General features: G+C 44.0%; 1 protein-coding gene across 5 annotated transcripts in view; it reads left to right on the forward strand.

Annotated features, from left to right (window-relative positions):
* Window positions 1-24592, forward strand: part of ASB11 (ankyrin repeat and SOCS box containing 11) — a 31248-nt gene that overhangs the window by 297 nt on the left and 6359 nt on the right. The window contains exons 1-7 of one of the 5 annotated variants that reach the window (XM_090063290.1): window positions 980-1127; window positions 7301-7380; window positions 9734-9757; window positions 11307-11414; window positions 15356-15506; window positions 15742-15876; window positions 16663-16854. In XM_090063290.1, the coding sequence (XP_089919416.1) occupies window positions 1058-1127; window positions 7301-7380; window positions 9734-9757; window positions 11307-11414; window positions 15356-15506; window positions 15742-15876; window positions 16663-16854 (760 nt within the window). In that variant the 5' untranslated portion in view covers window positions 980-1057. Of the gene's footprint in view, window positions 1-979; window positions 1128-7300; window positions 7381-9733; window positions 9758-11306; window positions 11415-15355; window positions 15507-15741; window positions 15877-16662; window positions 16855-24592 lie in introns of those variants that run through there. The other 4 variants (XM_090063287.1, XM_090063295.1, XM_090063281.1 and 1 more) reach the window with 4 other exon arrangements.

Consider the following 24592-nt stretch of genomic DNA (forward strand, 5'->3'; position numbering starts at 1 on the left):
TTAATCATTGTGTTGCCAGAAGTTGAGGAGGTAGTTTCTAAATGTGTCAGTTGAATGGTTTGACCACACTTTCCATTTCTGCAAACTTTGCACAGTGGCAGCATGCACTGGCATGTTTTGGGTGTGCAAAATATGAGACTAACAATTAGCCTGCGTGTGGAAAACATTTGCTTAAGTACAGGAAGCAGACCGGTTGTTAGAGTTAACTGTGTGAATAATGAAGGGTTTTACCAAGTTTGAATCAGAACCAGAGAGCATTAAGAGAAAAGAGAGAGAATGTGGATTTCCTAAAGGAAGACTCTAGGAAGGGTGTAATTACTGTTCATTTGAATCCAAGCCAAGAATATCTGTTTTATTGAACCATACTGAGCTATAAAATGAAAGCAGTTGACATTATTATAAAAATCAAATTTGGCAATAAAATATTTGGCAGGCTCTCAAAATGATCATTTACTTTTGTTTCTTTTCTAATAATATTACTTCCCACTCAGCTATGAAAATTATTGCCTTATAGGCTTACACCATAAGTTTGTCCAAGGCAGTCAATAGAACTATTTATGGTGAAAAATGGCTTTTCAGGGTGCTGCCAGAATCAAATTGTGGCCAGAAAATCAAGAGTCCTGTCAAAAGAAAGGCTGTAGCAGCTTTTTTATAAGGCACTTGCTGACTAGAATTTGTAATAGTCATGTTGTTTTGTACTTGTCTTCACAGTGTCTTATAAATTATGGGTTTTTAGCAAAGAATTCTTTTTATTTGTGAAGTATTTAATTCATGTGCCTTAACCAAAATGCCGTTAAGACACTTGATAATTGGTAGGTTTACCCGTATGAAGATTCTTTTCTAAATACATACAAGGTTTCCAGGACCGTATCATATTTGCCATTTGCAAGGATAGTCTTTCAAAACACTAGGTCATGTGATGATGTTGCCTGTGCACTGTATTGGATTACAGATGAAGTTTTGCAGCATAACCCAAAGTAATGCAATGGCAAGAGAAGTAGCAGCAAGCTTGCTCCATTTTCCTCCAGAAATATAGGAAATCCATGGTGTTTCAGAAATGTCTTTCATTACTGAGGAATTAAGAAATGCCCCTTATGGGAACTACATTTGCCATATATTTCAGGGAGGTATGTTGCTGTGACTTGCATGGAAATATACAGCTGGGTGCATTTTCATGGTGAGAAGTGTCCCTGTTGTATGTAACATAAAATGTGTAACTAATATAGATGAGATGCACTGTATATGTTTATTTAATATATTGGAATATACAATGTGTTGTGTGCATAAGGCTAAGTATAGGTGGGGGCGCTATCGTTACTCCTATGGTTGCCTGGTCTTCTTTATACATACCCTGTTTTAAATTGCTAAAATGATCAAGTTTGTATATCTGAAGGTATGGAAAAAATGTTCTATTTAGTGCCTATTAAAAATATCAGCAAGCTTTTATTTAAGAAGCTCTAGTATGCCATACTTTGGAATAGGGAGTTGAAATTTGATCAGAAGGTAATCTCTGATAGAGAAAGGCGTTTGCCATGCTTATGAAAAGCTCTCCAAAGTTCACCAGTTTATAAGCCTTTGAGACATTCTCAGTTTTATGCTCAGTAAAGGTCTGCTAAAATCCTCAGCTGGGAGCTGAGCAGGACTTTCAAGTTCAAAAAAGTGAGAGAGCAAATATCCAAACAGTACAGAGCAGAGGCAGTCCAGTCAAAACTATAGAAACTACTTTGACTATCCAGAGGTCTTTGCTTTTGCTGGTTCTGTAGCTGATTCTGCTGACCTATAGTCTGTCTGATTCCTCTCCTGCAGCCTTCCTCAAAGCCACAAGGCAGGGGAAAGGGAAGGGCAAGTACCACTCGAGTCCTATTACCTCCTGAATGGGTGGTCTCGTACAGGATTTGGGGCCTAAGGGAGAATAAGGGTAGCTTATTCCAGCTGGATTTTACCTCCTTTCTGATTCACAGAAGTGCTGTGTATTCATAACTGTTACTGAGGACAAAAATAAGTGGGGTTTGTATACAAATGCTATATAAACCTATATACTTTGGGAGGGGAAAACCTGTAGAATTGGGTCCCCAGAATAAGTGACTTGAATACATGCCTTAATGTAGTGCTGTGCAGAGGTAGCTAAGCTAGCTCACATACTGGGAGCAATATAACCTCTGTAGTGTGGTGTTCCACCCAGGCTAATTTGACATGCTAGGTGTGTCTTCATGTGCAATTCATGCAACTGAATAACCTCAGGCACAATTTGAGTTGGAGTAAACTAATCCCGACATCACTGCCTCCACATATGTTTAAGCACAGTACTGTACTTCACCATTGGATGGTAGCTGCGTCTGATGGGACTATCTGACAATGCTGTAAATCAATCTACACCGACCCAATTGTCATGCACGTGTAGACGGTGATGCTTTACTGTATAGTAAATTAGTCTAATGCACAGTTAAGCGCACATGTAGAAATGCCCACTGATAAGCTAACATGGTGACATTCCTTGTGGTACCCAAATGAGCTTGTTCAGAGCTCACTTACATATCTCTAATGCCCTCCATCTATAAATGTAAAAAAATATGCTCCTTATTTCATGGGTGTTATGAATATAGGTTTGTAAAGCACTTGGGAGCGATAGTGAAGAGATGCATAGAAAAGCCCACAAAAATGGTTTATGAGCAAGGTTTTAAAAATGTTTGGAAAATAAGTCCTAAGGTCGCAAATTGAACAAGGACTAGAGAACAAAACATTAAACCAGCTGCTCAGCAAATATGCACGGATGCATGAGGGGTATGTGCCTCATGGATCCGTGTATATTGAAGGAGTCATGGCATGTGAAAAAATAATTTGGTCTTGGAATTAAAGACTGTTCATAGAGGTAGTTAGGCCTGTTAACCTGCGGCCAGACAGAAGGCAGGGCAGGCTGGCATGCTGGAGAATAAGCACCTGACAAAGTAGCTTGTTGCCTATGAAACTTACACCTCTCCACCAGCTGGTCTCTAAAGTGCCACCTTGCCCTACCTTCTGCCAGACTCATATAAAGCCTGGGACACTTAATCAGAAGCGTCATCATGTGGCGTCATCGTCACTACCACGTAGGTCAGTAACAGGGAACCTTTAGCTGCACTGCTCAGGCCTGAGCCATTTGGTCGAATGGACTATTTTATGTCAGTGATGGATTACCTTCCTCAACACTGGGCCTGCGGGTTTCATAGGTATTTTTTAACAGCAGAGGGATAGTGAGACCAAGGAATCTTGAGGTCGATTTCAGGTAGTTGGGGTGGGAATCATTGCTCTAACAAATCTTCCTGTTCCCCCCGAAGTTTACCCCACTTTTGCCTCATCTCCTTCAATGGAGGTGCCCAATTCCTGGCCTGTGAGGGTTTAACTTGTAACCTGAAGGCTCCTGCCTGGCCAGAAATCTGCTCTGCACCTCCCTACCCCCAAACACTCCTTCTGTGGCTATCAGGGTCTCTGGGCTTTTCCTCCCTCCTCCAGCTTCTGCTTCCTGCCATCGCTGACGAGGAACACGTGGTGCATGGTCCTGAGCTGCTCAGAAGTTGAAAAACCATGTCCTACATATGACCCTTCCATTCTGATCTTGTTTCTTCCCTACCCTGGTACCAAGACTTTACTGCGGAGGTAATTAGGCAACACCACAGTAAACATCTCATGTAGATACATCCACTGAAGGGGCAGGGAGTTCATTTTTCAAATTAATTACTGGAGGCACACTAAAGCACACTTTCACTCTGAAGGTTTTTTCAGACTCATGTTGTATTATAATAAGGCACATACCCCTCATGGAAGATGTTAGTCCAAGTAGTTTGTTAAAGATGTAAGGAGCTGAAGAGAAAGTAGCAGGCAATCTTAATGATCATTTTTGGCAGGTCTGGGATTATTGCTATTATTAGGTTTAAGGAAATTATGCAACACTTCATGACTTTCCCTGGGAATGCTGTATGGTTGCAACTCTACCAAGGCAGAGTTAAGGGACTCCTATACACATGCAGGGAGGCTGCTCTGATTACATACACTGTAATTACGTGTTAGGGCAGGCTCAATTAACCGAGTCTACTGGAGCATGGTAATTACTGCGCTCCAGCAGTCCAGTGTCATGTCTGTTGGTGCCCCTGCACTGAAAAATGGCATCAGGGTGCTTTAAACTAAAAGCTCATTCAACGAGCTTTAGTTCAAAGCACCCTGCTGCCAATTTTCAGCATGGGGATGTTAATACGTGTGACACTGTAGACGCTTTTAATTAAAGTGCCCCCCACCCCACCCTCCGGAGCACATGTATAAAAACCCAAGGTTATGGTTATTAATTAACCCTGGGTCATTGTCTCATATGAAGAATCCAGGCTAAACACGGCAGTTTTCAGGTTTCTGATTTTATTTTCCTCTCTAATGTTGTGGGCATATGTGATTTGGGGTTTTGAATGGACTGTGGTGTTTTATTGTGATATTTCTGTATTAATTGTGTTCACATTGTTATATTGTATGACTCAGCTCACCCCATTAGCCTGTGTACAGAAAATGAAGGGTTAAGTGTCAGAGCTGGCTTCATGCAGGACGAGACAAGATGGACCTTTAGTGTGACCTAGGATGCTCAGGCTGCTGCCACACCTTACACTTAGACATGATATCATGAACCAGTTAATTGCATCTTAATTTGTGATCCGGCCATACATTCAATTATAAAATGTCATCATAAAATGAGGAACAACTCATTGTGTAATAACTTTGTGGCTGGTTCCTATCATGCCATTAATTGAAAGTGTGGCCAGTTGCACCCTCATGCCTGGGAGCCTATGTTAGCTGACAGGATTCCCAACCATGGGGTGCATAGGATCATGATCCTGGACTCGCCCTGCATGGGCAAGAAGCCAGTTCCTCTGGCTGGGAGCCTAAATTAGCTGGTGGTACTCCTAGCCATGTGGGTGCGTGGTAGATCTCCGTGACTGGGATCCCCATTAGCTGAAGGGGCTCCCACCTGCAGGAGCTTGCTTCTTCCCCATGCAGGGAGAGCCCAGGATCATGATCCCAGGCTCCCACTGCACTAGCAATAAGGCGTGATGGGATCTGATGTGTGATCCAACAATCACACCTCCAGTTGTGCTCTTGTGGCATGGCAGAAAGCTCAATTGTTGGGAGGGGCCCTTAAATAGCTTTGTTAACATCAACAAAACTGAGGTGCCCGACACCCAGGAATACAACCAGGTTGGCAGCTCCTGACCAGAAGAGTCTGGGGACTGAGAAGTGGAGGAGATTTACAGAACTGGAGAGACTAGAAAGGGAGCAGCTGAGTATCTGTGAGGGTGCACAGGGCTGTGCAAAGTTGGTTTGGGGAAGAAGGGATTGATTAACCCCTTTGAAGAGAGCAGGAGACCTGTGGGTGGGTGGCCTTTGCCCCAGTAAATGCAGAGATTATCTGCTGCGCTGCTTGGTATTAGTGACTGCCGTGGATCTTCCCAACAGAAGGTGTAGTCCCTCTTTCAGGAGGGGAACTGGCTGTTCAGTCAGGGCCACAGAGAATCAGGAAATGTGAAATATTAAAAGTTTGCGGTCTCAGAGTTGGAAGAAGTCTGGGTTGTCCCTTGCTTTAGAAGTGAATCCCAGGCTGGTTTCCAGGAACAAGGATGCAGCTGTCCTGAGCAAGCAACCCCTGGAGGTCACTCCATGACTGTATTTACTGGGAGACTTATGAAACGTGGCAACAGCTTTAATAGTTATTTATTTATTTATGTTTTGGTCTGGTAAATATGTCTCTATGTATTTGGTGGGTGGGGATGTTGAGATTGATGGGGGAAGGGGGGAACATTTGAGGATTGCTTAATGCCAGCCAGAAAAAATAAGCAGTAATGGTAATGAACAAAGGCTTACTCTGTGTTCTGCCTTTCTCTGTTGAATAAACTATGAAAAGGCCAAGAATTGCCCCACCACAGAGCAAAACACTGAACAACAACAACAAACAATGTGGAAGAAAGTAACATAAAGAATAAATCTGCTTTTAATGCATGGATTTTAATGCATAGCTCTAGCTTTTCTGCACCCATGCATCTCTGACCAGCCCCTTCAATATAAATGGATTTCCCATCTTTCCTTCTCATATTGTGCATCTGGCCAGTGCTGATCATGCATTTTTAATCTGTTACTATTTTCATCCTTGTTCCAGTTGAAACATTGGGACCCAGCATAAAGGAAGAATGGGCCAGTGGTCCTGGGATGCTGCAGACCTACGTTCAATTACTTTTTTCACTGTGTGATCTTGGCCAAAAAATTTAAGCCCAGATCCACAGATATATTAGGAAGATGTAACTCCCACTGATTTCTTTGCATCTTGGTTCCCCATTTGCAAAATGGAGATAATTGTACTTCCCCATCTCCTAAAAATGTGAGCTTTAATACATTAAAGTACGTAAGAATGAAGATGTTAAGGAAAAGGGTTCTATAAAAAAGAAACCTTAGCTGGAACTAGGACAAATAATGTTACAGGTTCCTTTCCATCTTATTGTGGTAGCTATTAACTCTGGGAAAAATGCTTGGACTTTGACATAATTCTGTCTTAAATGGCAACACATCCCCAGCAAATTCTGAATCTTTACAACTAAAATAAGGTTTCTAAGTGGAGCTACTAATTTTAGGTTGTATAATCATTCAACCAAGCAGAAAATTAAGGAGAACCACAGACAGACAAAGAAAAAAGACATCCCACAGTTCTCACTGGGGAGTTTACTTGAGATGAATTGCTCAGAATAATGTAGAAAAGCAGGAATTGAGCACTGGCCAGTGTTTCTTTGAAACTCCTGGGTGAGGAGGTAAAATACCAATACCTGCTAACCTGGTTGGAGGGAAAGGTAGAGACATTCATAATTCTTATTTGCTAAGTCAGAGAGAAAATTGCTGTGAGCATATTAAATTGGTTTGCTAGGCATTCTGCTGAAGTTACCAATTAAAGGCTATCATCAAGATTTTAAAATTAGGACCAGAGGGCGGAATTTTCTCAAGTACCACAGAGTCTCAGCAGGACTGGATTTGTGCTCTTCGCGTACTTGGCTGCATTTAAAGTTTCCACCCATGAACCTTTTTTCTAAATACTTAAAGAAGTGCCTTGCTATTCCAAAAGGGCTCAAGGTTTATCTTCTCTCACTGAAATGAATTTTGTAGTCAGTTTTGCATGTGTGTGTGTGCGTGCACGGGTGCGTGCGTGCGTACATATAAAAATATCTCCTATGTTCATTTGGAACAGTTTGCATCTCTGTTTTTATGTTTTTATTTTATATTTGGATTAACGCCTGTGCTGCGTTAGGCTCATGGGCGGATCGATCACCTCTTCATGAAGCTGCATTCCAAGGGCGCCTCTTATCTTTGAAAACCTTGATTGCACAGGTAAGAAACCAGAAATAAATTCATTAGATGCCATCTTTTTTTTTTTTTTTAGATTTCAGATTTTTTCCAACTTTTGGCTTCCTTTTCAAGGACTAACCCTAAAAACAGGCTACATGGGATAGAGGAGGCAAAATATCCTATTTTTATCAAATAACATTAAAATAATTTATGTATAGGTTTAAATGTAAATACTGTTTTATAAAACAGTCAGGTATGTTCCTAGTTGGGGAGAGGCAAAAGGTGGCACCTTGGATACTAACGCCTTTTAGAAAGGCATAAACTGGGGAGCATATACAAGTTGGGTGGGTGGTAGTCCCATAAGGGACTGGGTAGTCTCCACTCCAATTGAAGCCAAGAATTCAGAGGGCAGTGAACAGGAGATAGGAAGCGGTATGGCATAGTGCGTAAGGACAATGGGACAGGTTAGGATTATTAGATTTTTGGTGCCTTTTCTATCAGTGCCCACTACTACAGCTATCCAAGAGACCTCATCCTGGGTGCACCTATATGTGCAATTAATGCGACTGAATAAACTGTGGAGCAATTCGCACTGCAGTAAACTACTCCCAGATGCAGTCTACACTGCTCCTAGCTCCAGATGCTCTTAGGACAGCAGCAATTTGAGCCTAGGAGGAACAGTTTAGTCAGGGGCTGCTTCTGCCCTGCTCTGCCCCCCTGCAGCATCCAGGGGCAGCTCCTGGCTCTGTCAGCAGCTGCGCAGGTGCCAGGGCAGCCCCAGGCTGGCAGGGGGCATGGGGGCTAGGCCAGGGCTCAAGCTGGCAGTGGCAGTGTGGCCTGGACTCTGAGAAGCAACCCCAGGCTGGCAGGAGATACCAGGGGGTCAGGCCTAGGCAACAGGTGACTGCATTGGGTGGTGGAGGAGCTGGGTGGGACACAAGGCTCCTACATCTGCCAAGCCATGTGCCTAGGCAGCAAGCAGGAATATAGTCCCCCTGCTGGCTGGGCAGACCAGGTACAATTTACACCCAGGCCAACGTCTACATGTGTGTTGCAGCATAGTAAATATCTCCGCAGTAGGATAGTACTTGTATTTACAAGTACTACCCTGTTGCGGAGTTAATTAGTTTCCTGTGGCCTAATGAGGCCGAACATATAGACACAAGATATTTAGTGTGGAGCTAATTAATGTGCTCTGCAGTAGATTAATCTCCTGAGATCTAATCTTATTTCTCCACCTGCCAGTTGATAAATGTGGGAGATACATGACAGAGACCCAAAATGATGCATGCTCACACTTACTTGCTTATGCCCATTATGTGAGAAATACAGTGATTTTCCACATTAAAGTTGAGGGAGACCCTGGATTTGTGTGGAGCATAAGTGAGCCTGAGGATGAAATGATGGATTTCTAAAAGGACTGGAGTGAATACCAAGAAATCCCCAGCTCCTGACATTTACTTGTATGTGGTTATTTAAAGGGTACCACAACCACTTCTTTGAAATTTGAAAACTGATTCTCTTCTGTTCCACCTTCAGGTAATTAATTTGAAAAATGAACTCCCTGCCCCTTCAGTGGATGCATCTACATGAGATGTTTACTGTGGTGTTGCCTAATTACCTCCACAGTAAAGTCTTGGTGTCTAGGTGTATGGTCCTATTAGACTGCAGTAAACTAATTGACTCTGTCATAGTTTAGCACTTGTAAACAGAAGTACCTATCTGACAGTGGTGTTCTTGAGTGCACAGCAATGCACATGTAGACACCGTGGCTGGCTTGGGCACAAGGATGCTTCAGCTATGATAAGGACCACAGTACTGCTTGTTTTACCTGTGGTTGTATCTGAATTTGTTATTTTTGAGGATTTCAGTGCTAGAAGAGTGGGCTCCTATTTGGTTAGGCGGGGAATAATAATCTATAGAGAGTGGGACAGAGCTGATCCACAGCAGCAAGATAAGTGAAAGGGTAAAGCTGTTCATGCAGTATCATACCAGCTGATCACTGTTTCTCAGATACTTACCCTTCTGTTAATATTAAACATGTAGCTTTATTTAAAGTCACAGAGAAGATTTTTCAAAAGCACCTGAGTGATTTAGAAACAACCTCCAAGGAATTGGAGGTGAGGTGATTTTAAAAAAGTCTTCCCATGAATGCCAGAAAGCAAAGCACTTCATTTTCAAAAGACTAGCTGTTGCCAGTACCCATTGAGAAACCTTTACAAATTTCTGTATTTTTAAAAGTATAAGACCCTGTTTTCAGTTCCTTTATAAAAATGGGAAGTGTTGGATAAATGTAGCTATGGGGAAAGCTACTTTCACATCCCATACCTGAGTCTTCAAAGAGTGTTTGCTGATTAAAGGAATTACTCTGATAAAATATTTTCCTGTGTTGTAGATTGCTGCATTTCCCATGTTAGAGGTATGTGCTTAATTAATGCTATATCACTGCTGTCATTTCTTTCTTCACACAAGGGATTTGTAGAAAACCTTTCTTCTTATAAAGAGACTGTGTGGTAAACTTGAAAACAAAAAAAAGGATAACTAAGATAATAAGCTACCAGTGCAAAAGGAATCTTGCCTATTTCCCTTCTGATGCCTAAAGCCAGAGAGGTTCTCAATGTCATGTTTTAATATCAGCGTGATTGCTTAGCTATTACTTAAATATATTTGCTTTTTCTATTTTAAATGGTTATGCTATGGAGTATTATGACTGTTTTTGCTTATCATATAAGTGGATTGCAGCTGGCCAATTTCCCAGCATTCGACTGCCCACAAGTTTTTATACCTTTTTATATATAAAAGTAATTTTGTATAGAATTTACTTATAGGGTGGAGGGAGGGTTGGAGGAGGAGGAAAGCACACTGCTGCCATCCTGTGAGCTGCTCAGTGTTTTGCATCAGATATTTGCAACAACTGCATTTTGAAATACCAGGATGTGTTATCGGTGTTATACTATAGTAGAGTTGGCTCATATTGTATTCTTGCATGTGGGTGTAAATTTTTATTTTCTATTTGACTTTGCTGTAATCTGAAAAATGTATTCACAAAATTCCACACAGGTTTGGATTCAAGCATATTTGTGCTGTTTTCCCTTAGTGAGTATTTGAATAGTTGTTTTCACTGAAGGCACCCCATTGAAAATGCCAACTTTTAGTTTTCATTTGTTTTTTAATTAAAGAAAAAGAATAGAGCAATTCTTCTGTTGCAAAGAATTATATTTTGACATTATGGATTCCTATTTGAAATCTCTGAGTTTATTTTGTGAATTTTGTGAGTTTATTTTGTGAATATTGCCTCAAAATATTAACACCTAACAGTGTTACTATTGTGAGGCACCCTGTAGCACCCTTAAAAGGATCTTGCAGCACCCTGGTGTGCCATGGCACCCTGGGTGAGAATCACTGTTTTCTGTTCAAATGTAAATTAATAAAAGAGCTCTTATTCAGACATTCCTAGAAAGGGTTTATTATTCAAAAGTCTGTTTTTTTCTGTTTAAAGTGTTTTCTAGAAAAGTCAGGAAAAGGAAACAGTATAATGTAACTTAGACCAGTAATATTGCTGTATTTAGTTTACAGATAAAAATATAGCTTATGAGCTATTATTATTATTTGTATCTAGAAATAAGGAAGTTAATTCACTATTGGAGTCTAAAGAAGTACAGTGTTTCCTGATGTTTCCTGTATCATACAGCAGCTTCCTTTTACCTTTTGCTGCCCATCTACATTTGGGGGTGCTAGTTGGTGTCAAGGACTGTAGTGTCAAAAAAGAATCATCTGTTTCTTGCATGTTCTGCAATAACTCTTGCTGATTTCAGTAGGAGTTTGCACAAGAGCAGGGAATGTAGTCTTGGCCGTTCTGGAACAGCAACATTTGCATTTCATGTTTTGTTTGTGGTGAGGGCTGCTGCCCCCTCCCCCCCCCCAACACATACATCTGCCTGTTTTCATATCTCTCTTCTGATTTCCAGGGATTCAATGTGAACCTTGTGACAATAGACCGAGTTTCTGCTCTCCATGAGGCCTGCCTTGGTGGCCATGTTGCTTGTGCAAAAGTTTTACTGGAGAATGGCGCTCGAGTGAGTGTTAAAGATCATAGTTATTTACATGGGTTTGTAGAGTTGAAAAAGAATATAGGAGCCTGTGCTTGGTAGCTACATGATACATAGTTGGCATATGTTGACGTAATCTAGAACATGCAGTTAGTCATGCAGCCTATGCTAGGAACGGAGCCAAACTTCTGAAGGCGTGATCAGTACTCTGTGATACAGTTATCTTTGACAGTGATTCCAAGCTGCACATATCAAGACAGACAAATTCTAGACACAAAAAGGAAAAAATGCTCTGTTTTCACCAATAATAAATTGTTTAAGATTCTTTAGTGGTAGCTTTCATCCTGAAGGATCTCAAAGCTTTGTTGTAGCTTTAGTGTCCAATATATTCCCTTCTGTTTTTCTTCTGTGAAACTTTACTGTGATGAACATAAAAAATTGGAATAACCAGGCCATTATGATCGTTATGTGAATGATTTATCTTTTTCTCTTCAGAATGGTTATTGGAATTTCCCATGGTTTTTTGTGAGATTAGTTTGAGACTTGCATATAAATAAAAAATAAATGGGCTTAAAGAAATGAAACTTTTTATCTGTTAATAAAATAGCAACATTTCCCCCAAGTTGGACCCAAGGTGAAATGCATTTTAAAATGGAAATATTGGAGTTTAATGAAATATATTTCATTCAGCCTGGTTACAGGTTCCTCTAATTACTGTCCTGAGCTATTGACATGTTGAGGGGCAACAAACTGAGTAACTCCAATCTAACAACTGCCTATTTGTGGGAGAAACTATATTTATTAAATAATTGTGCATACTGTATATTAACTTTTAATTCCCTAGAGAGCAAAAAACAAATACTGATTCCCAGCTTCACTGCATTTCCAGTTGTTTGGGATCTGTTCTTTAAAAAAAGAAAGGACAATGAAGCAATGGTTTGGTTTATTAACAGCATATCTTTCCAGCACCCAGAAAATCATGAGGCTGAACAATCAGTTGTCACTTTTGTCATCTCGGTTGCTACTCTTCTATTCTTGTTCTTGAATGTAAAATATTGTTTCAGGCACTCCTTTTTTTCCTTCTCCCTATACTTAAAGTTAATAGACATGTAGCCTCTTGGATAAAGAGTGCCCCATTCTGTTGCTTTTCTTCAGTGCTTTTGTTGTTTAATTGTCTTTCTTACTAAGTCATTACTCTGAAATTAGACTTCCTAATGTTCCTTTCTCTATTATCAAGTAAGTCAGTACCCAGGGGAGAAAAGAATGAAAGAAGCTGTTCTTCTTTATCAGTCTTTTTACTTTCACTTCAAGTCTGATTGGCTGCCCCTTATAAAATCAATCAAATCCAAGTGTTTACAACCATTTTCTTACCATCTTCCACCTACTGTTTTAAAAGCTGTATAGGATGGGGGATTTTAGGCTTACCAGGAAAAGGGAGGTCAAGGATGGATAGGGGGCCCCAAAGGAACAGGAACCCTGTCTTGAAGGGAGCAGGTAACTTGTCGGAAGGGACAGCTATCATCTTGGGCGCAGACAGAAGTTATGTTTGATGCTCAGTCAGCCCCCTGAAAGCACTCTGCAGACATGCTGTGACACATGTGCATGGCTGAAGAATGCTTTTAAAGTGGCCGGTCGCATGACAAATTAACCCTCATCAAATGAGGGATCAGGTGAAGGCTCTCCACTTTAGCGCACCATAGGGAACAAAAGTTAATTTGTGGGGCATTTGGAGCTGTCTGCAGAAAGGGAGGGGGAGTAAGCTGCCAGCTGGGGTTTCCTTGGCCTGAGCTGGGAGGGGAGGTGGATTGGAGCTCCCCACCCCCTCCCCCACCTCTCCAGCTCAGGCCAGGCAAACCTCAGCCAGCAGCTTGCTCCCTCCTCCTTTTCTGAGAAGTGCCATGGAGCTGGGAGGGGAAAGGGGCCGGGGCAGCTCCTCAGCTGCAGGCAAGCTCCTTGGGCTCCTGCAGGCAGGCTTGATTTCCACCCCCTTCCCCAACCCAACATGTGAAGATCTGTTGGGTTGGGGGCGGGGAGTGCTCTAACTCATGGTGCTTTATGTAAAGCACCATGAGTTAGAGTAGGGGCCTGCATGTCTCTCAGTGCCCCTTGAGTTCCAAAGTCCTATGGGAGTTTCTCATCTGAAAGGGGCATCTGACCACTGGTAAAATGAAGGCTAATGTGCTTCTTACAGAACTTTGCCCAGCTGCAGAACTCATTTCTGGTGTTCAGAAGCTCAAATGGCAGGGCTGTGGCTATAATAGGAGGGACGACATTATGTTAAGGAGGGGAGGAAGCTTCAATGAACATGGCATAAAACATGATTCACCATCTTGTAAACAAGGACAAGCAATCTTAAAAATGTGACCCTTAAAAATGTGACCCACAGACAGCTCATATGTTTATATACATGGCTGTACTTTAAACATCTCTTTAGTTAAGGGTAAGACAGTGTTTAGTATCTTGCTAATTTCAATGTGTTAGTCAACACATTTCTAATGCCTTGTTTTTTCCCGGGCGGGATGAAATTTTGCTGTACAACCCTTAAGCCTTGACCTGGTACTAATTTTTTCCTGCAAAATCCTCTTGCTCTTCCAAAAGTGTTCCTATCCTTTGTGTCCTGTTTTGCTCTCAGTTTAGTTCTGCTCTCAAATTAGAAGTCACTTAGATTAGATAATACTTTCACAATCATTTTCATTAGTCACAGAATTAGTAAAGTGCAGCTCTGCAGCATAACGTAGCTCTGGAGTAGGAACATAAGAACAAACGAAGTGCCATAGAGGGTCACACTAATGGTTCATCTAGCCCAGTCTGTCTTTTGTTCAGCTCTTTGACTGTGGCAGAAGTGGATGCTACTGAATAGCGGTGCGTTTGGCCTTGAAGGCCAAATGAGTAGTGCAGAGCTGGTCTGCACCCGGATCGGGCCCCAGGGCTGGCATCACCCCCGCCCTGTTCTGAGTGCCAGGATTGGGTCTGGGGGTCTGGCATCACCCCCATATGCTGAGATTGGGTTCCAGGAGCCTGGGATCCTTCACCTGCAGGCTGGGTACAGAACCTCAGCTGTGGAGCTCTACCCCGTGAGAACTGGAGGTTCCAGCTGTTCTTGTGCAGAATTAGGACAGTCTTATTGCCTTGGCCTTACTTTAAAGTAGGCAAGGGAAAATATTCACCTAAACCCTTTTAAACTCCATTTCAATGGCGGGATTAGGACTAGCTGAATTTTTTCTGTTGAAATAATTTTCTAGCTAGAAAGGCACGTCTTTTCCTTTTTTGATTAAATGAATTTTTTTCAGAGAAAACATCAGCTATTCCCTCTCCCTCCCCCTCTTGAATTTGGACACTTCACCTTGCACCAAAGTGTAAATCAGTTTGTGTCACACTGGGTCATCAACGGGGCACTCTGCAATGTAGAAGATGGACAGCTAATCCTACATGTGCAGCCCCACGAAGGGTGTTGCAGGGAAGGGGCTTTCAATCTCTGGTGATACCAGTGTTTTTGTTCTGACAAGTATTTCATGCTCAGCCTTCAGAAGGCCACACACTTTTGCACTTTCACCTTTTTTGTTGTTAATATTTTTCTAATGTTTCTCTCTGGCTCTCCCCCTTTCTCTCATAAAGTCAGAAAATAAGATTTTGTTCAGAAATTTTACTTTTCAATTTGAGGCTGCTGGAAACCTAACATTCTAAAAGCTTCCTAGAAAAAAAATCAATTTTCTCAGCAGATCGCAGCAGGAACTTTTATAGTAGTTACTGTCAGAGTCCTGTAGTTCTGTCCTTCATAGAAAAAGACAGCACTTGAAAGATGATGGCGTCTCCTATGGTGTGTAACTGAATGCTGTGAATTATAAGGTTCTGAAATTAAACAAAATCCATGTATCCATATGATGCATTTAATGTCAGTATGTGCATGGCATGCAATGAAGTGCAGCCCTTTTAAAAGAGATTGCTGTATACCTGTCTTGCTGTTTCAGGTCAATGCAGTCACTGTTGATGGGATCACTCCTCTATTTAATGCCTGCTGCAGTGGCAGTGCGGCTTGTGTCAACATGCTGCTTGAATTTGGAGCCAAGGCACAGCTAGGGAATCATCTTGCTTCACCCATTCATGAAGCAGTAAAGAGAGGTAAATTCAGGATTTTGGGTGCAGCTTATACTAAGTGGACTTGAATTTATTTTTTATCCCTAAATACTTATTGAAAAATAATCTGCTCCTGACAGTCTGCTCCCCAGGGATAAATATTTTTGTTTATTCCACATTATTCTGTATATTCTAATCTAATATTATATATGCAGTTTGTGTTTGTCAGGTGTCCTACTGGAAAGTAGTAAGAGGAGACGGCTTCTTCTCTGTTTTCCAGGTCACAGAGAGTGTATGGAAATTCTCTTGGCTAATGATGTTGATATTGACCAAGACGATTCTCAGCATGGAACACCACTCTACATGGCCTGCACGTATCAAAGGATAGACTGTGTCAAGAAGCTTCTAGAATTAGGTAAATTGTGGGTAGGGCAAGAACTGTCCATGCTTGAGCCACTTAAATATTGTTTGTCCACTTGGGACAAAGAGTACATTCCTAATATATTGAAAATATAATGCATCTTTTGAAATTGGAACAAAAAATGGGATTCTCTCATTCTATGACGTATAAGAGTGGCAAATAATTTGGCATATGCTTTACCGTGTGGTCTGAATCAGTTCCCTTAGAGTGTCAGAAAATCAAGAGCCAGGCAAAGCATTCACTTCATCCACTGCTCACTAAATACAGAGGGAAGATCAGTTATCCAAAGAGAAGATGCTCATTAGAGTAATCCCTATAAAGAGCCCTACACGACAGGACAGCTTCTCAATGATATATGTTTGTCACCTATGTATCAATGCTAGTTTACACAAGCAAAGAATATGGCCTAATCTGTGTCTCTCTATTAGCCCCAGATAAATGCTTTACTCACAGTTCTTGTAAAGTAATTAAATTAATCTGATGACCACTACAATAGATTTTAAAAATTGTTTTAAAATTGGTAGTCAAAAGATGCAGCAATTGCTCACCTTTTTAAATTTTTTTTATCTTGCTCTGATTTTGCTCACAAGTGTTTTGAAGATTATTAATATAGCAGTCTGGTTTTTGTGGAGACTAAGCACTACAGTTATCACAAGATAATTGTGGTAATGGAAGACTCTTGCATATCCTCAGATGCATTTAAGTTAAATGATGAAAAACAAAGTGAATGGTAACTGTGGCCTGTTCATGTCTCTGTGTGTGTATGTGTGTTCTTTAAAGGAGCCAATGTTGACTTGGGTAAAGGATTGGACACCCCACTTCATGCTGCAGCTAGGAAATCCAGTGCAGACGTTGTTAACTTGTTAACGGATTATGGTGCTAGCTTGAAGTGCAGGAATGCTGAACTCAAATGTGCCCTTGAACTTGCAGCCCCCAATAGCAAAGTGGAACAGGCACTTTTGCTGCGGGAAGGTAATTCCTTTTTAAAAAAAATAAAAATTGAATAATATTTATTTCCTTTTCATAAGTACTTTTTCTTGTTAGCTTTATTTTTCAGTGTGCTGCTCCCTCCTTTCTTGATCCTTTCCAGTGCTAGTGGATAGGGCACAAGAATGAGTCTGGAAGTCACAGTTCTATTCCTGGTTCTGGCACTGATGGGAGTGACTGGTCAAAATTCACACAGCTGTACAGCATAACATAGCTCTGTAGCTGTTGCACATTCCTTATAAAAGTAGTCTGTTCACCTCAGAAAGTGTTTTGAAAGAAGTGAAAAAAGACTATAAAAGTGCCAAACATATATTTAGGGGTGTACTTGGTAGCTGTGTTGATCTGAGACAAAAAGACATACAAAAAACTAGAATTCTTGATTCCAAAATGATACTATTTATTAGACCAACTGGGAAATCATAAGAAAATTGTCCTTTTCTGCAAGCTTTTGGGAACAAAATCCCTTCATCAGGCTCTTGTAAAAGTGTAGATGGTACAAGATGATAAAAAGTCCCCATAGGTAGGAAATAAACTTTATTTTTTCACAGAGGGATCTGAAGATGGAAGGCTGTCCCTCTGGGTCTATGAGAGTGTCTTGGTGAGCTACAGAAGTGACAATTTTCACCCGATCTGGCCACAGAAAGCAGTTTATAGCCATAACCAAACACAAGTGCACATCTGCAGACTGCTTCAAAAATGGCTGATCCAGTGAAAATCTGAACCCTCATTGTATGACAGTTCTGATGAAGACGTTTCAAAACAGAATGCCTTCTGTAACTTATGTCTGTACTGCCTGCCAGCCTCAAGCTGTTTTCAGAATGGGAGGGGAGAAGGGAGGCTTTGCTTATTATCTCAGGGCATTTTTACATGTGCTTTGGGAGTGGAGGACAGGGAGGAGGCACTTTAATTAGAGCAGCTCTCAGAGTTCCCGGAGCATCTTATGTATCAGCATCCCTGTGCTTCAAAATGGAGGTGGGGGCACTTTATCTAAAACTCATCAGACGAGCTTTAAAGTGCCCTCGTCACCATTTTGTAGTGTGGGGGCACTGTTACACAAGACGCAGAGGCTAGTTGGAGCATGGCAATTGCCACGCTCCAGCAGACTCAGTTAATCAAGTCTGCTCTGACATGCTTTAACTAGTGTGTTGGAGCAGCCTCCTGGCTTGAGTATATCAATGACCCCAGGTTTTTTGCATACTTACGAAGTGGTTTTATTTCATTCTTATCTACTTCTCATGCTCTGCTCTGCCTTTCTTGTAATTTTTACAGATATGTTGAGTCAGCTCTTACATGGTCTACTGTCCCAAATACCTTATTTTGTAATCTGCTCAGAGGCCCCCTTTTTTTCTTTGACTGAACTTTGTACTTTTCTCTGTGTATGTATCTCTCACCAGTGTTCTTGCAGGGTTGGATAAAATATACCTCTCCACTTTATCTAGGCTGCCTGCACATGATAGTCATTTCACCAAAAGGATAACTGCAGAGGAGATGTGTTAAACCTATCACTTCCTTTCTATGCTCTGTGCCTAGTCAGTACTATCTATTTCTGAGACTCTGGCCCTCTTCAGTCCAGTGAAACTGGGTAGATGGTAAAGCCCAGTGACTGTTCCTCACTGCTTCAACCATTTCCTTGGTCGAGTGCCGGATAATGAACCCCTGTGCAAAGATCTACTCTGGCTCATGCCAGCATAATTCTGTAGGTGAATCTGGCCCTTTGTCTATTGGTTGATAAATGTATTACTACCTCCACTTTGACCTTATTGTCTGAAATTCTTTTCCTGCAGATAACTAGTACAAGGCCTGTCTATTACTTAAAGATCACTTATGTCCTATCTTGACTAATTAAAGTGGGACTAGAACAGTGGTTTTCAAGGCACTCCTCTAAAAATGCCAGCTCTTAGCTTTAACTCACTTTATGACGCTAGAAAAATAGTAGAGCAATTCTTCTCTTGCAAAGAGAGACCATAAAAGGTTAAACTGTTTTTGACATTATAGGTTCACATTTCAATTTTTTGGATTCAGCTTGTGATTCATAGAATAATAGAAAATTAGGGTTGGAAGGGACCTCAGGAAGTCTTCTAGTCCAACCTCCTGCTCAAAGCAGGACCTTACCCAACTAGATCATCCCAGCCAAGGCTTTGTCTACCCATGTCTTAAAAACCTCCAAAGATGAAGAGTCTACAACCTTTCTGGGTAACTTTTTCCAGTGTTTCAATACCCCCTTACTAAGCAAATCCTTTATAATATATAATCTAAACTTCCCTTGCTGTGACTTAAGACAATTGTTCCTTGTTCTGTCATCCACCATCACTGAGAACAGTCTAGCTCCATCCTCTTTCGAAACCCCCTTCAGGTAGTTGAAAATTGCTATTAAATCTCCTCTCAGTCTTCTCTTCTCTAGACTAAGAAAGCCGAGTTCCTTCAGTCTCTCCTCAGAAGTCATGTTCCCAGCCCTCTCACCATTTTCATTGTCCTCTGCTGGACTCTCTTCAACTTGTCTACATCCTTTCTGTAGTGGGTAGGGTGGGGCCAAAACTGAACAGAGTACTCCAGATTAGAGCTGTGCAAAACTTCAGGTGCTGATTCAATTTGGAGGAGGTTCAGCCCAATTTGGTGGCAAAATCTCCAAATCTGAATCAAATTGGGGGACCAATTCATATTTTCATACTTAGTAGGGTTGGAAGGGACCTGAGCAGATCATCAAGTCCAACCCCCTGCCATGACAGGAAAGTGTGCTGGGGTCAAACGACATCAGCAAGGTGATTGTCTAGCCTTTTCTTAAAGACCCCCAAGGTAGGAGCCAGCACCACTTTGCTTGGAAGTTGGTTCCAGCTCCTAGTCATCCTGACAGTGAAGTAGTACCTCCTGATGTCTAATCTGAATTTACCCTCTGCGAACTTGTGACCGTTATTCCTGGTCACTCCTGGTGGTGCTTGGGGGAACATGGACTCCCCCAATGCCTGCTGGTCCCCTCTGACTAGTTTGTAACAGGCCACTAGATACCACCTCAGTCTTCTCTTGTGGAGGCTGAACAGGTTCAGGTCCCATAGCCTCTCCTCGTAGGGCCTGCCCTGCTGCCCCCTGATCATGCGAGTGGCCCTCCTCTGGACCCTCTCCATGTTGTCCACATCCCTCTTGAAGTGCGGTGCCCAGAACTGGACGCAGAACTCCAGCTGCAACCTGACCAGTGCCGCATAGAGGGGGAGTATCACCTCCTTGGACCTGCTTGAGATGCATCTGTGGATGCATGAGAAGGTATGGTTGGCCTTCCTGACTGCATCCCCACACTGCTGGCCCATGTTCATCTTGGCATCAATGATGACACCAAGATCCTTTTCTGCCTCTGCACTGATGAGAAGGGAGTTCCCCAGCCTGTAGGTATACTACTGGTTCTTCCTCCCTAGGTGCATCACCTTGCTCTTGTCTGTGTTGAATCCCATCCTATTCTCATCCGCCCACCCCTGTAACCTGTCTAGGTCTGATCGCAGCCTATTCCTCCCTTCTAGCATGCCCACATCCCCCCACATCTTAGTGTCGTCAGCAAATTTGGGGTGCTTTTTACCCCCTCGTCCAAGTCACTGATGAAGATGTTGAACAGTGCGGGCCTGAGAACGAGCCCTGGGGAACCCCACTGCCCACATCCCTCCAGGTTGAAAATGACCCATCCACCACCACTCTCTGGGTGCGGCCCTCCAGCCAGTTGGCGACCCATTTGACTGTGTAGGTGTTGACACCACAGTCCCTCAGTTTTTTAATGAGAATGGGGTGTGTAGCAGGGCACCAGGGTGCCTGCTACTAGCAGGAGGAATAGGGCTGCTGAAGTGCCCCGGAGCAACACAGATGGGGGTTGCTAGGGCAACCAGGCAGGTCATGTGGCCAGGAGGGGGCAGGGCCAGGCCCTTATAAACAGCTAGGCCAAAGCCTAGCTAGCAGTACCCTTTTGGATGCCGCAGGAGCAGGAGTTCTGTGGCTGAGTTGAGCGGCCAGAGTTGGAGGTTGCAGCCTTACCTTACTGACCGGCTGCGATGATGCTAGGGACGAGAACACCCTGACGAGAGGGGCTTGGAGTTTACATTACGAGCGGGTAGGCTCTTTGTTGGTTTTGTTACAGCCGTTCAGGCTTGGCTTGAGTTATGGTTAACCGGAGGACCGGGTGAGGCTGTAGGGGAGTGAGGAGGCCTCAGTGGGGCTCCCCAGCAGCTTGGGGGCTCCGGGTGCCCAGTAGGGGCACAGTGCCTGCGGGGCACAACTGTTTGTGCCGGAGTGGCGCGGTGTACGGGGTTTGGACCCCAGCCTGTAAGGGCGGCACTTTGCCCAGTGGGGCAAACGACCCAGGAAAGGGTCAAGGGGGCCAGGCACGGCTACGGCCACCTGAGCCCCAAGCGCAGGAAACGCGCAGCGCAGAGAGGGCGGTACAGGCCCCAGAGAGGGCGGTACAGGCCCCAGAGAGGGTGAGGCTTGGAGAGCGCGGTACAGGCCCCAGAGAGGGCGAGTAGGCCCCAGAGAGGGCGCAGAGAGCGCGGTACAGGCCCCAGAGAGGGCGAGTAGGCCCCAGAGAGGGCGCGGCGCGGAGAGCGCAGTACAGGCCCCAGAGAGGGCGAGTAGGCCCCAGAGAGGGCGCGGTGCGGAGAGCGCGGTACAGGCCCCAGAGAGGGCGAGTAGGCCCCAGAGAGGGCGCGGCGCGGAGAGCGCGGTACAGGCCCCAGAGAGGCAGAGACCCCGAGAGGGGCCGCAAGTGCGGAGAGCGCGGGCAGAGACCCCGAGAGGGGCTAGGGAGACCCAGACGAGCTCAGGGTGCCAGAGGGAGAGCACCCGAGGGGCAGGGGACCAGACAACGTCCCCCGGGACAGCTGTGAGGCTTGGGGCGTGCTAAAGGGGAGGTTTGGAGGCACGCATTGGCCCATAAGGCTGGGGTGAGAGTACCCCACTTCGGAACGGAGGTGATACCAGCAAGGTGTCATTAGGTGGAAGTAGGCAGCCTCCCATTCTGAACCTCAACAGCAAAGACGTGGCAGGCGAGTAGAGGGTGCCAAATCACCCTAATTGGCACGGCAAGGAGGTGCTAGCGAGCTCACGGCCGCTCGCAGGGCCACCCCGTGACAGGGTGAGAGAGGGGTCGAAGGCCTCCTGAAAGTCCAGAAAGACTATGTCCACTGCTACCCCTGCATCTAAGGATTTGGTGGCCTGGTCATAAAACGTCACCAGATTGGTCTGACAGGACCTGCCTCTAATGAACCCATGTTGGTTGCCCCTAACCATAATCTCCCCTGCTGGCGCCTCGTGGACATGTGCCAGAAAAATTCTCTCAAAAATCTTACCGAGGAACGAGGTAAGACTAACTGGCCTATAGTTTCCCGGGTCCTCCTTCCTCCCTTTTTTGAAGATGGGAACTACGTTGACCCTCTTCCAGTCCTGGCACCACACCAGAGCACCACAAGTGCTCGTAAAGCCATGCCAGGGGTCCCGCAATGACCTCAGCTAATTCCCTCAGCACTCTGGGGTGAAGATTGTCTGGACCAGCTGATTTAAATACAACCAGTTCTTCCAGAAGTTCCCTGACTAGATCCTCACTGAACCTTGGCCTAGGTGTGCCTCCCCTTGGGCCTGAGGAGGGCCCAGTGTGGGGGCTGATCCGGTCCCTGCTCAGGAAAATGAAGGCAAAGAAGTCATTAAATAGGTTAGCTTTGTCGTCTGGTGTGATGACCAAATTTCCTAGCATGTCTTGGAGGGGCCCCATGTTACCCAGTACCTTCTTTTTGCCCCCTATGTATTTAAAAAAAGACTTCTTGTTGTCCTTGATCTGGGAAGATAATCCCAGTTCCAGCTTTGCCTTGGCCTTCCTGACAGCCCCCCACATCCCTGAGCAAGTATAGTCCTCCCTGGTGATGGTCCCTCCCTTCCATTGGGTGTACACCTCCCTTTTAGCTAGAAGACATTCTCGGATGCTTTTGGTGAGCCATGGGGGCTTTTGAGAATTCAGGTCTGAATTGATTTGAAGCTCTCTGAATCAATTCAGAAAAGATTCAAAGAGCTTTGGTGATTTAGGCAGTCCCCACTGGTTGCAGCAGGGAGCTGGACCCGGACCCCATGCTGATAAGTAGGGGGTGGGCCGGGGGGAGGGGACCATGGGGATCCCCTGCCAGGCCCCATTCCCTGCCTGCTCCCACAGCCTCCCTGAATACCCCCCAAGCCCATGAGCTCTCCCAGTTCTCTACCCCCATCACCGTGGCTGCCGCACCCAGCCCAGCTCCCGGTCCTTTAAAAATATAAAACAAAAAAACCCACACTCACTGGCTCCTGCAGCAGTCTTGAGGCTTCTGGAGGCTCGTGGTAGAGCCCCCAATGCATTGTGGGGTAATGGGGGGCAGTGGAGACCACCTCCCACCAGGCTGGATCTGTTGAGTCAGGGCTTTTTTATTTTTTTCAAGGGCTGGGAGATGGGAGAATGGGGCAGCCATGGTGGAGCTGGGAGAGTGGGTGGGGATCAGGGGGCTTGTGGCAGAACCCCCCCATGTAGCAGGGGGCAGTGGGGATTGCCCCCCCACCTGGCAGCAGCTGATGAGTGGGGCCTTTAATTTTTTTTTTTCCAAAGAGCCAGGAGCTGGGGCACATGGGGCAGCCATTGAGAGCAGGTGGGGATGGGGCCTGTGCAATTCAGAGGTGTGGCTGATTCAGCAGCAGCTGAATGTTCAAATCAGATTCGGCCAAATCAATTTGGGACAGTGATTCGAATCACCGAATCGAATCACTATCCCCTGAATTGGCCCAATCTGAAGTGAATACTAGCCACTTTGCAAAGGCCTACTGCAGATGTGACCTCACAAGTGCTGAAGAGGGAAATAGTCACTTCACTTGACCTGCTGGCAACACTCCTACCAGTGCAGCCCAGTATGCCACTAGCTGTCTTTACAACAAGGGCACACTGTTGGCTCATATTTTGCTTTTGTCCACTGTAACCCCCAGACTCATTTTTGCAGAACTCTTGCATAGCCAGTCAGTCCCAAGTCTGTGACCAGTGCATGAGATTATTTCATCTTAAGTGCAGGACTTTCCACTTGTCCTTGTTGAACCTCATAAGATTTCTTTTGGACCAAGCCTCCAATATATCACTCTGAATCTTAGACCTACCCTCCAACATATCTACTACTCCCCCAGCTTGGTGTCATCTGCAGACTTGCTGAAGATGCTCTGTATGCCATCTTCCAGGTCACTAATGAAGATATTGAGGAAAAAAACAGCCCTAAGACTGACCGCTGGGGCACTCTACTTGATACTGGCTGCCAACCAGACTTTGAGCCATTGATTAGTATCCTCTGATCCTGATGCTCCAGCTAGTTTTCTATCCACCTTACAGTGATATCCAACCCATACTTCCATAGCTTGCCTGTGAGAATGTTGTGGGAGACCATATTGTGTAAATATTTGCACGCCAAGCAATGTTAATGTTGTGTGCATTAATACAGCACCCTTCAAAGGATCTCACAGTTACCTTGGTTGAGAATCACTGGACTAATGAATAGATTTTGTTTCAGCTGTCTCTACATGGGTACATGTTACACATGCAGTGTCATTTTGTCTTTAATATTCCATTTAGTGCTTTTCATTTTCAAACCCCTTACCCACTGTGAAGTGATGATGCCTGTTTTATGATAATTTTACATAAATGGTTCTGTCCCCCACCTTTTATACTGTTGTTGCAATAGCTGAGTTTGTTAGCACTTAT

The sequence above is a fragment of the Crocodylus siamensis genome, chromosome 1, assembly GCF_052110815.1.
Source record: "Crocodylus siamensis isolate JL-2025a chromosome 1, ASM5211081v1, whole genome shotgun sequence".
NCBI classification, from domain to species: Eukaryota; Metazoa; Chordata; order Crocodylia; family Crocodylidae; genus Crocodylus; species Crocodylus siamensis.